Source organism: Aythya fuligula, chromosome 8 (assembly GCF_009819795.1).
Source record: "Aythya fuligula isolate bAytFul2 chromosome 8, bAytFul2.pri, whole genome shotgun sequence".
In the NCBI taxonomy this organism is placed as follows: domain Eukaryota; kingdom Metazoa; phylum Chordata; class Aves; order Anseriformes; family Anatidae; genus Aythya; species Aythya fuligula.
In genome coordinates this window covers 281,387-295,352 of record NC_045566.1, presented here as the reverse complement: position 1 = coordinate 295,352, position 13,966 = coordinate 281,387, and the positions used below count along the sequence as shown (strand labels likewise).

Here is a 13,966-nt window from a genome sequence, read left to right as displayed (position 1 = left end):
GGGACGTCACGACAAAAAGTCACAGCAGGCCTCTTACGTTACTTTTATGAAGCAAATGTTCAAAGTTAATACTTTACTGTGCAATGAAGTCAGTGACTGCTTACCAAATAAATAATCTAGGAGGGCATCAAACTTTAGTTATTGATTAGTAGAGGCACCGGGAGTTACAGCTCCCGTGTCATATGTTACAACTGCAGCTTATTGCTCCAGTCAAACAACAGTCCCAGCCCTGACCTGAGAGAGGCATTCCTAACCTTTCATAAACCACTGAGTCTTGCATTGTTTCTGCTGGATACATAAACAAGAAAAGCTTGTTTGGCTTTCGGGCAGAACAAATCTAACCATAACACCAATGCACAAGCTGTTAACCACAAACAGCAAGTTCAATATTGCACAAGGCAGGGGCACCTGCAACAGCACAATCTGCTTGAGAGACAAGATGGCTCTCACAAGGCCTTCCAGATACCCAACCACCATCTGCCATTCCCTCCATACGGAAATTATTCAGCAACTATGAACTACAGCCTTCTTCCCCAAAAAAGGCTATCAGGGTCTTTAAACATCATTAAGATCAGATTTGCCAAAGTGTTTTTCTTCTGCAGAACTAGAATTCAGTATTAAATCCTGGAAGCCAGGACTTTGTGAATCCTAGCTGGGAATGGCCTAATTGTCACACATGCAAAAAATAGATGGTACGATTTCATCACAGACATTCAGGAAACAGACTGCCGCCTTTGTTACACTCTTTGTTACATAAATGCTGATTTTGTTTGGTGACTCCAAGTTCAAGCTAAGCGAAACTGACTACGATGTGTTTGCATTCCTCTCTCTTTGGGCCTCTCCTCTTCCCCTCAGCCTCCACAAAAGGAGGTTCTTGCTGTGTTCGGACACAGGCTGTAACACTTGTAACTAGGCCTTAGATCACAGCCCTTCTGCAAAGAAGGGAAACCGTGCACCTGAGCAAATGGGTCACTGACTGACCAACAACTGCAAAGCCTTTGGACTTTACCCCTAGGCACAGCCTGAGTTTCTACATTTATTAATGTTCTACTAATGTTCACTACTACTGCTCCTTTTATGAGAAACCATGCTAGAACTCAACTACTGAAAAAAAAAAAAAAGATGAAAAAAAAAAACAACTACTCACTGAAATCAGCAGCTGACTTGAAAGTTTAATGGGACTTCAGATTCTAACAATAATTAATTGCTTTATTTTGAGCCCACAAAACCCTTAAGCACATGTGTAGTTTTACTCAGGTGGTAACTCAACAAAGTAAGGGGGAGGTTGTGGTTGCTCCAAATCACTCTGTATCTCTGCTCAAATATTTGCAGGACCACTTTAGCCCCAGTCGTTTGGTCTCCCACTGAGATACACAGGTCACACCTGCCTGGGTTTTTGTTTCAAAAGCTTTACACAACTTTCCCTACCCTTCTTCTGATAGACCTACTTAATGGCCAAAGCACTGAGGATTCTTTGCCCAGATACTCGGTGAGAATGTTATCATTTATTTTATGAATGCTTTGCCACAAGAGGGATGGTCACCAAGCTCAAAGGCATCTGTAGGTCTAACAAGCAAATGAAAGTGAAGTTGTTCTGCGGGTATCCAAAAGCAGCCATGCTGCACTAGAAGCAGTGACTTGCTCAGCGCTCTGCCTGAGCCTGGTGCAGGATCCTTACAAAGCTGAAGGCACACAACTGTAAAGTCCTGGTGGCCATGCCCTTCCGCACAGCCTGGCTGTGAGCTGCTCTGCTGGAAAGGCCCTGCTGGGTCCGGAGGGCACAAGCCGAGGAGGTGCCAGCTGCAGGCCCCAGCAGCGAGGGAAGCCAGCGGTACCCTGGCTGTACAGAGGGGCATGGCCAGCAGAATGAGGAAACAGTTTGTCACCATTACTTGGCACTCACTAGACCCCACATGCACTGCTGTGTCTGGTTTTGGACATTTGGAGGCCACTGGGACATTGGGAGCTGGAGCCCTTGCCATGGGAGGCGAGACTGAGGGAGCAAGCGCAGCCTGGAGCAGTGGCAGTTCTGGGGAGCCAGGCAGGCCCCCACTGCCATGCGTCGTGGGAGGACAAGAGACAATAGATGCTGGTAGAAACAGGAGAGGTGCAGGCAGGGTCTGATGGAGAAGCTTTTCCTCATGAGGATAGTCACAGGGTGGAGAGGTCGCCCACAGTTTCCATCCTTGCGGTTTCCAGGATCAGTTTGGATAAAGTGACCTGGCTTGGTCTCACTGCGCACCGGGGACTGGACTACAAACCTCATGTGGTCTTCTCCACTGTGCATTATTTTTTGATCCTATGATTCATTTGGCAGTTGTACTAGTCTGGCATAGCTTTACGCTTTCTGTAAAGAAACTGCTCTACACCCAGCCTGTGAGGAGCACAGGGAAAACCCATGTGTTGGATGAAGTGGTTTGCTTCATCCACTTCAGCATGCTCTCTGGAAGTCACGGCTGGGCAACTTTCACTGCTTTCGGTGTCAGATGCAGACCGCAGGTATTCCTTGACATAGCTGTGGACACAACACAATCAGCCTCAATACTGTTGTTTCCCAACAGCCGTGTTAACAACAGATGCCTTCCAGACTGCAAAAGTGCCATATGCAGCAACTAGAGTGAAACAGTATTCCAAGAAAAAGACTCTAAGTATTTTGTTAATAATTAATTAATCATATATTTTCTATACTGTTCTTTATAAAAGGGCTTTTCACACATAACAGCTTTTCCAACGGATTTTAAATATTCAAATCACGCTACAAATTCCAATCCTGAACACAACCAGACATGGAAAAGGCCACTAAAAGACTCCTGTTGTGCAATAAACTGTTGCGTGGCCTTGCCCAAGTTACATTATGATTTCTTTATTCAGAACATTGTCTACTGAAACGGAATGTCTCAAATCCAGCCGTGGTTACAGAAAGCTGCAGAGGTCCTCAATCACAAATATCGAGGAGCTCACATCAGCTTGGGGAGCTCTGGAAATTCGGAAACCCCCTGAGCTGGTCAGACGAGGAGGAAGGCGCAGAGCCAGGGGCCGCTCAGGCCCCGGGATTACAGAGCTCGCCTCCACGCAGGCTGCCCGAGGTCGCTCCGAGGCATGCATCACAGCAGCCAGACTCCTCACAAGCATCCGAACCACTGCTTTGTCTACACTGCAGCGCAAGAAAATACCTTTAGGTCTTTCAGGTTGTTTGCAGTCATTGCTCTTACAAAGCTGCAAATGCACGTAATCGTTAAGAAAGCGTCGCCTACCAATGCGGACCCTTCAGGTAAGCTGTCCTGCTGCCCGAGGCAGCAGGGGAACGAGTACATTTGCACGGTGACTCCTGCAACAGATCCTCGCCCGGTTCCTCGTCTCCCCCGGCAAAGCAGCCCGGCCGGGCCGCCCCAGCGCCCGCGGAAAAACCGAGGGGAGCCGGAGCACCGCGGGGCGCGGAGGGGACGGGACTCGGGCCTCGCCGCGCCGCCGCCGGGCTCCCCGCCGAGCCCCCGGCCCCGCGCCCGCCGCCCCACTCACCCCGGCCGCGGGTCGCTCATGGTGGCGCCGGGCGGCGGCGCCCAGGGGCAGCGCTCGGGGTCCGCGCGGCGCGGCCGGGCGGGGGCCTCGCGCTGCCGCCGCGTCCGCGCCGTTGCCAGGGCACGGCCACGCGGTGACGCCGCGGGGCGGGGCGGGGCGGGGCGGGGCGGGGCCGCGGCTCCCCGCGGGCCGGGAGCGGGCGCTGCGGCGGTCGGGGGGCGCGGCGCTGCCTGGCCCGAGCATCCTTCCCCTGCTTCCAGGACAAACCCCGAGGTTTGTCGCACGTTGGCGAGCTCTGCGCTTGCTGGGATAAGCGAGATGCGCTCCCCCCCCCACCCAGTGCTGCACCTCCTCTCTTCCCGGCGAGGCACAGCCCCCGGCAGCACCCCCGTGGAAGCCTTCCGCTGTCCTCAGGCCTTCTGGGCTTCATTTGGACTCGTCTTCTGCAAAGGAAGTGACCACCAAGAATGTCAACATCCCCCTGAGCTCTGTGTTTGCTGCCCTTCCGTCATGTCCCGTGAGCTGACTGCACTGCACCGTGGCGCAGGAAGACGTCAGGGATGCCCGCAGGGGACCCCATGACCACAAAGCAAGGGGAACGCTGTCAGTCACTGGAAAGCCATGGGAAGAGGGTTTTGGGCACAAGATTACCAAATACCAGATGCTTTTCAGAAGAACTCCACCCTTCTCTGCTTCAGATGCACGTGCAGCAGCAGTTTGCAGGCTGCACCCACACGTCACCACAGCATGAGCCGTGCACGCCAAACCCCAGCCTTCTCTTCTGCCTGTGCAAAGGCCAGCACAGAAGTGAGCCTGTGCAACCCGCCCCCAGCCCTCGCGGCAGTGTCAAGCAGACTGCCACTGGGAACCACTGCCTCAGAAGCCCCAGCTGATGAAACCGGGACAAGCTGCTGTAGCACAACCTGGCTGACAGGATTACTCTGCCTCACTCAGTTGCCTGCGATCCTCATCTTCTTGCTCCATCCTTTTTGCCCCCACCATGGGAGACAATATTTAAAACAAGGATTTTCCATGTTGATGGACCGTACAGATGGGGTATGGATCACATACACCTAAAAGATTAGGCAGAAATGTGACTAATGAGGGCTCTAACAAATTTAACTGCAGCAGCTGAAGAAGTTGTCTAGCAGAGATGATTGTCCTTTCACTGCTCATTAGTGTCTCTCTGACAGCGAACACAGCCTGGAACAGCCATGAACAGCTCCCACTTGCAGACCATTATGAAAGTGGGCTTGAACTAATACACAGTAGTCCTAATAGTGTAACTGAGTCATGGGCAAATTTTGGTTCCTCTAGGGAACCTGCTTTGGCAGGGAGGTTGGGCCCAATGATCTCTTGAGGTCCCTTTCAACCCCTACAATTCTGAGAAATTTGTTCCCCCCACCCTTGGCATGACAGAGGTGACAATGTCTTACACACCAGCTGAAGCCCAAAATTACTTTTGCAACAACACCAGCAATACAATTCCGGTCTCTCAAATATGCATCTCCTGCACTTAGACTGAAAGTACCCACTACAGCTTCCTTACTCCCTCCTGCATTTTGTGTTCGTTGCTATGCCATTATTTTTATTCTTTTCCAATATTAAAACACCCTTTTCCATTTGTGCAAAACTTCAAAAATGCACAAAAGATTTGTTATTCTAAATTTCTTCACAAAACAGTCTGTTATGTTTTCTTACTTTGCTATGTTACCTTTGTACAGAGAAGCCAGCAGTGTAATAGCAACAGCAGAGCTACCCTGACACCTTCTGGTGAGCAACGCCACAGCAGACACTGCTCGGGACACTTCTGCTCTGAAATTTCATCTCTTAACACTATCTATCTGTAATATAGAAACTGCACTAAGCAAGAAAGGGATAATTGTAAATCATAAACCTCTCAAGTAACACCCCCTGAACAAAGGTCAAGCTAAAGAGTATTTAAAAGCATACGAGTAAAAAGAGGGAGGAAAAAGGAAAAAAAGCTGAAAGAAAAAAAAAAAAAAATTATTCAGTTCTTTTCTACTGCAGCTAGATATGTAGTTCCAGTTAATCAATTCTTTAAGGCCTTACTCCAAATAACACAGGTACATGACTTAACACTCTTGCCCATCAGTCACCCCTCCAGTATCAGTTTCCCCAAAATGTCCTCACCATGCTTGAGCCACAATGGGTTGAATCTCACCCTCCCTGGCAGCTGCCACCAGGGGTGGCCCTGCCAATGGGTGGGCTGTCAGTGTGCAGGCAGCTGACAGAGAGTCCGAGTCCACACCAAGAAGAGGTGGCTCCTTTTCTGTGGACTGTGCTGAGTCTGTTTAAACCAGTTAAACTGAATTTGGTGCTGTTGATGTGCTCTGCTCAGCTTATGTTTCAGGTAGTTGCTAGCACATATTATTCTCTTTGAGTTTGTACAACACTTGCATTTTTTCATTCCCTTTATCTGTGTGGTCTTACAATAGTGGTCCCCTAAGCATTAAAACAAAATGTTAAGATCTGAGGAAGAGGCTTAAAGAGACACATTGTGGGGCCGTCTCTTACCTTAATAATTTAACAATGGATTCCAAGTAAATTCTGTGACAAAGGATGAACAAAACGTTAGCTAAAGAATTTACAGTCCTGGTTACATGCATATAGTAAGCTACATATATTTGTCTATCTGCTTAAAAAGCAGGATTCATTTTGCACTACTTATAGCTTCCCTGTAAAGAGGATGATCTTAAATTCCAGTTTAGATACTAGTTTCCCTACCACTAGGTTTCCATCAGAAGGCCTCACCAGCAAAGAAAAGTTATTGTTTCCACATCAGCCAAAAAAGTTACAAAAATTAAAGTACGCTCAAGTCCATTTCTTAGAAAAATAAAACAGATTAATGAATCAATATAATTAGTAAGCTAGCATTTACTGTTCCTTTCAAACCTGATCAAAAGTATATTTTATAAAATATATTCAATGAATCATATAAGCAAAGGTGCAGTTAGAACAGCTAGAAAATAAATGGAAGAAGACTTTATGGAAGGAGCACCATCTTTCCTCGAGCACCACTGCTATGAATAATGTCTTCATGAGCCTTAATCACTTTCTCCAGTGGATATTCGGAGCCTACAATCGGTTTCAGCCAGCCAGCTTCTATGCCATCAAGAAGTGCTGTTGCACATTCATGCCTTTCTTCCTACATAAAACAAAAGACAGCATTTACCACAAGGTGTTTACATTTTAGAAAAGTATTAATAATTTCTGCAAGCTTTAAACCAAATTTTACAACCCGGGAATATTTTATGATGTTCTGAGATGAAATCAGAATGTAAAAGAACAAATAAACAAGTTCCTTCCAGAAAAAATATGCTTTCTTTACCCCTTTTAAAATAGACTAACTATTTCAACAGGAAATACAGAGGTACTGGAATAGGTTCAATGGAGCATTCTTTAAAATAAAAATGTTATTCTCATACCTCAGTTGCAAGAAACAGACCAACTCCTATTATGCTAGATTCTTTACTCATAGTGTCTCTTGGATTTATCTCAATGGTACCTCTACAGCCCACAACCTGTTACGATGAAGTTAAAAGATAATTTAAGATATAACTGTTGAATTGCACCGCTAAAAAAAAAAACTCAAGTCAGTGAGTTTTATATACCTACCATCACCCTTCCTGCATAGGACAACAGATGCAAGTCAGTAGCAAGATTGATGTTGGAGAGCATTTCTATTATTATATCAACTCCTTGCATTTTCGTGTATTCCTATCCAAAATACAATAACATGTTATTAAAGTCAACTACTGCTTTGGTGCTGTTGCATATTTCATATGCTACTGATAACATATATATTACAATTTATTATTTAATTTTTAAATACAGGCTTTGTGCTAAGGCTAAGAGTTAATAATTTTAACTTTAGCAAATTTTGATAAGCTGAATTATGATAAATTATCATATTGAGATTTGCTGAAATGTGTAAGTTTTTAAATGCCATTGCCTGTGAAGAAAGCTCAGCTTTTCTGACCTGGAAAATCTTTTCTTCTTGTAGAAATGAATCAGGCAGTTCACTATTGTTCCTAAATACGTTTATTTTTAAAAGCTTCCAGAAACAACTGTTTATACATTTTTATAATGTTAATAAGAAAAATAGATGCTGCATCAGCTAGGCCTGATACAAACGTACCTTTATTTTATCAATGTAATTAGCTTCTCTGTGATTAAATACTTGGTGAGCACCATTTCTCAGAACAATATTCATGCCTTCCTCAGTTCCTGCCGTACCCAAAACCTTTAAACCACAAGCTCTGGCAATTTGACATGCTGCTATTCCCACCTGAATAAGAGGAAGAAGGAAAAAATTAAAAATGTTTTGCCTTTTCTTTCTTAATTTATCAAATATCAAAATGCCAAATTTATCAAATTTTATTTTATTTTTATTTGATAAAATAAAATATTTGATATATTTTACCAGTGACTTAGAACTTAACCATTTAAAAAGTTGACCTGATACTTTTTCATCTATAATAGGTAACTTGAAGCTTAAGGATAACCCAATAGTCTTTGGTAAATGAAAATATGTTTCTGGAGACACAGTAAAATTTTGTGTTTTGTTGCGTGGAAAAGGGTAGACCTTTTCCCAGTAGCAGACCATCAGATTTTAATTATATTAAAAACAAACAAACAAAAACAAAACAACCATGCCATCAATTAAAATGCATTACAGCCAGACTGATTATCAGTGAAAAATTCAAAAGGAGGTACATTTTTAAGAATCATTATGGAAGACAGCATGACTTTACAGAAAAGATGCAGCACAAACTATCTTTTCTCTTCAGCATGTGATTCATCCCTATATGTGTATCTCACAGCTTTTGTAAATGTTCCCATAGCAAAGGATACAATTCCACAGAAAAAACAGATTTGGACTATATGTTTCAGCAAACCAAAAATCAATGTCATTTCAAGAAAGCAAGTAAAATATGTAACTATAGAAACACTACATTTAGCTTATAGAGGAAAAAAAAAAAAAGAGGCTATGATGCTGAATGGCATTGCAGTATCTTAGAATGATATCAGAATTCTTCCCCATATGAGACTGTCAAAATCACCTTTTTGCTGTTTACCAAATAATTCGTAAAACTGTCATTTCATAGCAGTTGTTTGGCTCATCAGTAGAAGCTGAACAAGAAAATGCAGAGTATGAGAGATGAGTTAAATTCCTATGTTGTGTGACAGAGATAAAAGTTACCTTGTCATGTAAAACCAAGGAAAATTAGATGTGCAATTTAACATAGTATTCAGTCATAAATTCATGTGTTCCAGTATCTCTCCATGGGCAGGTAGCTGTTAGGTAGTAGTAAAAATATCCCAGAAATGCATAGTTGCTACATAACAGTGATTACTTCTCAGAGAACTGAAAACACCTTGTACGTATTTTAAAATTACAGCTTTCCATTATTAGATTCACCTGAAGAAGATTGATTATACAGCTTCTGGATCAACTTCCAACTGCCGCAATGTGTTTATTATGTGACTTCTTTATTAGGGGCCTTATGCAATCATTCATGCAGTTTCATAGTTGTTAGGGATAACAGGGCTTTTGCTTTAAGAAAAAAAGTATCCTAAAGTGTCTGGAAGAAAAAACTATTTTGTTAATCCATTTATTGATACAAATGTGACCGTAAATCAGACAGAAGCAGATAGAAGGACAGAAAAGAGCATTTTCTATAACCTGCCTTCTCAAAATACTTACACCCCCACTTGCACCATGCACTAAAACACTTTCTCCTGCTTTAGCATGGCCTCTGAAAGGAAACAAAAACAAACAAACAAACATGGACATTACAATTATGATACATAATCATTATATATTAGAGTGCATATACTGACATTAAATATTATCTTTTACACATAATTATTTCCAGTTTATGTTATCACTAAACAGGTATAATCAGACTCTGGAAAACAAGGAGACAAAATAAACCTTTTAATTTATGAATTCAAGTAACATACAGTTATGTCAACATGCAACTAGCAGCATGTAACAGTCTGATACTGAACCCCAATTCACAATCTTCACCTGCTAAAAAACTTAAAATAAACCACACGAGTTTTAACCGTTTGTTCTATTACACCAAACCAGACTTCCAATTCTAAGTTCTCATCTAGCTGACATGGAAGTCTGGCTTTTAGTCATTATACAGTCCTACAGACAGGCCTATATAGAGAGTTTCTTTACCAGAGAGGTTCATAAAGAAAAGAGGTGATTCTGCTCTACAGCGCATTGTCAGGTTAATTAAGAATTAGAACTATTCCCATTTTTCCTCCCTAGCTAGAACACCAGTGAGCACTGAAAAAGAGTTGCACTTTTATTATGTGATACATACTGAAGAAGCCTTTCCACGTCTGTTCTCTTAAGAAGGAACACTTAACAGGAAAATACAGTCACTAGCTTCTAGGTAAATTATCTGACAATTCTCTCGGTATAACAAATATAACTTAAGTCTTTTAAACATTTTGCACTTGTTAGTGTCTCCATCCCCCCATTTTACAGGACAATGACAAACACGGGATTCAGTATTTTAAATGTTCAAAAGTAAAATGCAGAAGCTTAGATTTGGCAACTTACTTTTGGAAAAGAGCACGATAAGCAGTGAAGTAGGGTATTCCAATTGCTGCTCCTTGTTTGAAGTCCAATTTATCCGACAAAGGAAAGACTCGATTAGCTGCAGCAAGTGCATAATCTGCATAACCTCCAGAGATCGTATCAATGCTAAAAACCTTGTCTCCTTTCTAGAAAGCAGGAAAAGGAAATAGAGAAATTAATAATTTGTCTTACTTCCTTTTGTAATAAACATTAAGAACTAGCTCGGTCTATTTCTAACAGCTCTCCCGTTAAAAATGAACTGTTATCTTTGCCACAGAGAAGATTTTTAGAAATGCTAATGCATACAATCAACGTAACAGCAACCATATAATTTCATATACTTAAAGTGTCATAATTACTGCTCTACAGTGCTCTACAGTGTAACACACAAACCTACTGTCTCATTAATATTAAACTTAATAAATTTGACCATCAAAGAATTCATTCACAGATTTCAAGTGAAAAAAAAAAGTTTTACAAACACAGAAGAAAGGTTTCTTAATTATTTTTGTTTAAACATGGAGAAAAGACACACAATATACCCTAAAGTAAGTAAATACTGCAGCTGTTCTTCAGCAGCGAATACTCAAGCCATCAATTCACTAGGTTACGCAGGAAACAGACCACCTAGCACTGTACTTTACAGGTGTGCTTAGGTGCTTCATTCCTGCTGGTGGACTGGAATGCCAGCTGCTCGGGTCCGGGTACGTATCCCACTCAGTATGTATCTGCTCGCAGAACAACATCATCACCCATTAAATTTCACAGTTAATTAGGTCTGATTTTTCTACTATTTATGTGTCGACTGCCGTAAGTACACAGCATGCAGACTACTCTCTTTTATTCAAGCAACAAGCATCATGATTTCCACAAGGAACAAAAAGCTAACATAGCAGATAGAGCAAGCTACTGATAAGAAAATATGAATAAACATGATTCTTCTCCCTGAATAACCAAATCTCTCACCTCTCCCACAACAGTTACACAAATGTGAAGTTGGGAAATTCCAAAATGATTTTTACAGTAATTTATACATTTGTCTGAGACCAACAGTCTATAGTAACTTGAAAGGAAGAACAGATGTAAAAACTATGTAAATTTCATGGGTATCTTTTAGCAAAATGATAATTGCCTTCTTTTTTTCCAAAATATCCTCCCCTCTAAGAAAACCTAAGTAAAATTACTAGACTGTATTTGACCTGTCTTAACAACAAATATTTAATTTATGCTTTTTTTTTTTTTTGGTCAGCAAAATAAGAGCTATTTTCATTTCCCCGAAAGCCATACAGAATTATTTCAGTTCTGCATGGAATTACCAAATAATAATTTCAAATATATCTGTGATGCCACAAAAGTACTTCTGAACCACAACTTTTGTACACTTGATATCATTGCTTTAAGCAGACAAACTGAAGTGCCTTGTCCAAGACCTTGTAACACTTGGAGGTTCATAGCAGCCTAAAAAACTTCCCCACAATTCAGTCTGCAGACTCTGCATTGCCAGTATGATCCTGCTGCAAGCTTTTGCCAGTCTATGAAAATGATTTTCTCCCTCCAAAATAGATTAAATTATTATAAGCAGCAAAACAGTAACAGTAGTACAGCAATCACACAAAGAGGATTCAGTACACAGTAATGAATTAAAAGCCACCATATAAATACCTTGAACGTTGTCACATGTTCCCCAACACTTTCAATCACACCAGAAACATCTGTGCCAGGAGTATAAGGTAAAGCTGGTTTTCTAGCGTAATTCCCGGAACGAATATATGTCTCAACAGGATTCACCCCACAGGCATGGACTTTAATTAATACCTAAAAGAAAGCAAGTTTGTTAAACAATAATTGAAAAGGTTTAAAGTTTAGAATTCACAGCAGAGTATCATAGCATCACAGCATTTTAACTAAACTCCTACAGTCAGCACGAAAAAAAACAACGTTGAACTGAACTAAACCAGCACTGAACTAAAGTTATATTCAGGTAATCCTTTATGTGGAATGTGTACAACAGTACATAGAACAGTTTAAAAAACAAGCATCTGCTAAATATGATGTCTCGGCCAGTATGAACAGGCTGATCGACAAGTACAAACTGAGGATGAAAAGTGTTGCTTTGCACACTTCATTGTTCACACTCTGTTCTCTGTGTAGCTATTCAGGCCATACAATTCACATACCTGATTTTCTTTTGGGACAGGAATTAAAACATCTGACTGGAGTTTAAGTACTTCAGGGCCACCAAATTCAAACACTCTGACAGCTCTCATTACATTTCTTGTGGTTGCCATAGCCATCAGAATATCTGGAAAAAAGACAGAAAACAACCTCCTCTCAAGTAACTGATTAAAACAAGCCTCACTTCTGATTTAAATTTTGTTAAAAAAAAAAAGTCTCCCCAAAAGGCAGAAAAATAACCCCACCATTTGCAGGACTTCATGGGTATTAAGAGTTATATGGAAATAATTTATCCATAGAAGTATTTCTACAACAGCTCCTGTAAACATTGCACTGGCTATACCGTATGCAGTGATGCGTGGTACTTTGGGGAAAAGCACTGCCCACGTACTATTACCTTCTAGCACAATAAACCTTGAGTTGCTGAAGAAAAGCCTGTTGCACACCAGCTGACTGGCTAATCTAACCAAGTAGCACTGCAGTCCCTGCTTCGCTTACTATCAAACTCGTGCAAAAACGAAAAAAAAAAAAAGAAAAAAAAAAAAAAACCAGCTTTCAAAACTAAAAGATACCATAGGATATTAAAATAAGTCAGGAAAAAATAAAGTACAGATTGCAGTTCATAATGTCAGCTGGGTTTGGATTTAGCCACTGCAGCTGTATGCAGCAGAGACGGTGGCTCACAGCCCCGCGTGTTGATGTCAGCGATGACAATTTATCAACACGTCAAGCTGGGACTACCCCAATGCACCCTTTCGTAAGGTATTAACTAACGCCACAAGTGGAGTACTTCTGCCGCAGGAAAAGTTGTATGGACCTCCTTCAGCAACATGACCCGTTCAGACGGGATCGTTACTGGGCACAGCAAATCCTCACGGGACTGCGAAGAGCCGTACGCGGCGCTGCAGGAGCCCTGCGGGCCGTGCTCTGGCTCGGCCCTGGCCGCGGACGCTGTGTCTGTGTGTAGGAGCCGCGGGCTTTGCGGCCGCAGGCAGGCTGCGCTTGGAAACGTGCCCGACTTGAACGCTGCTCTCCGCGCCTAACGCGGACTGCACGGCTGCCGATGCTCGGTTCCTGCTGGAGCCGGGAGGCCCGGCCAACCGCAGCCTGCCGCGGGGAGGCGGCAACAACCCCCCCCCCCCCCGCCGTGCGCCGCTGCCGTGAGCACCGGTCACCGGCCGCACCGCACGCCTGGCCCGGGGGCACGGAACGGCGCGGGGGACACGGAACGGCCCGGGGGGCACGGCCCGGGGGGCACGGCGCGGCACCCACCCTGCAGCGCCGCGGGACCAAGAGGAGCCGGGCCCGGCTTCTCCGGCGGGTGGGCCCCGAGCCGCTATGGCCCGGCTCTGCGACAGCCCCGGCTCTGGGCCGCGGCCCCGCCCCCGAGGCCCCGCCCCATCAGGCCCCGCCCCCGAGGCCCCGCCCCATCAGGCCCCGCCCCTCCGCCATGCCCCGGCTCCACCTGCGCGCTCTCCGCGGCCTGCGCCGCCCGCCCCGGCCGCCGCCCGGTCCCGCCCCGCTTCCCGGGGTACAGCGGAGGCCCGGGGACAAGCACCGGCCCCCCCGCCGGCCGCGTACCTCCGCCGGCCCCGTCCCGCGGCGGAAGGCCGGCCCCAGCTGCACGGCGGCGGGGCGCGGCCGGGG

At 43.9% G+C, this 13,966-nt stretch overlaps 2 protein-coding genes across 3 annotated transcripts in view; both read right to left on the bottom strand.

Annotated features, from left to right (window-relative positions):
• ERICH3 (glutamate rich 3) overlaps positions 1-3,559 on the bottom strand; it is a 35,087-nt gene extending 31,528 nt beyond the window's left edge. Inside the window, exon 1 of the mRNA XM_032192210.1 lies at positions 3,520-3,559. Within this exon, the coding sequence (XP_032048101.1) occupies positions 3,520-3,539 (20 nt within the window). The 5' untranslated portion in view covers positions 3,540-3,559. The remainder of the gene's footprint in view (positions 1-3,519) is intronic.
• A 1,952-nt stretch (positions 3,560-5,511) lies between these two features.
• On the bottom strand, positions 5,512-13,959 carry CRYZ (crystallin zeta). Of its 2 annotated transcripts, none has more exons than XM_032192721.1 (9): positions 13,901-13,959; positions 12,322-12,446; positions 11,807-11,959; positions 10,127-10,290; positions 9,251-9,302; positions 7,682-7,831; positions 7,159-7,260; positions 6,969-7,064; positions 5,512-6,688 (listed from the first exon to the last, which is right to left on the bottom strand). In XM_032192721.1, exons 2-9 carry the CDS (start codon positions 12,436-12,438, stop codon positions 6,527-6,529), a joined length of 996 nt encoding a protein of 331 aa, XP_032048612.1. In that variant the 5' UTR covers positions 12,439-12,446; positions 13,901-13,959; the 3' UTR covers positions 5,512-6,526. The 2 variants fall into 2 exon arrangements, with proteins under 2 accessions (XP_032048612.1, XP_032048611.1); XM_032192720.1 differs by lacking the exon at positions 13,901-13,959 and adding an exon at positions 13,592-13,697.
• Positions 13,960-13,966: the final 7 nt, after the last annotated feature.

Excerpts from the sequence above, each read along its gene's own strand:
- CRYZ (XM_032192721.1), bottom strand. The coding sequence starts at position 12,438 with ATGGCTATGGCAACCACAAGAAATGTAATGAGAGCTGTCAGAGTGTTT. Across the intron at positions 10,291-11,806 it reads AACATGTGACAACGTTCAAG|AAAGGAGACAAGGTTTTTAG; the intron begins GTATTTATATGG and ends CCTGCTTTCTAG. Across the intron at positions 9,303-10,126 it reads TATCGTGCTCTTTTCCAAAA|AGGCCATGCTAAAGCAGGAG; the intron begins GTAAGTTGCCAA and ends GTTTCCTTTCAG.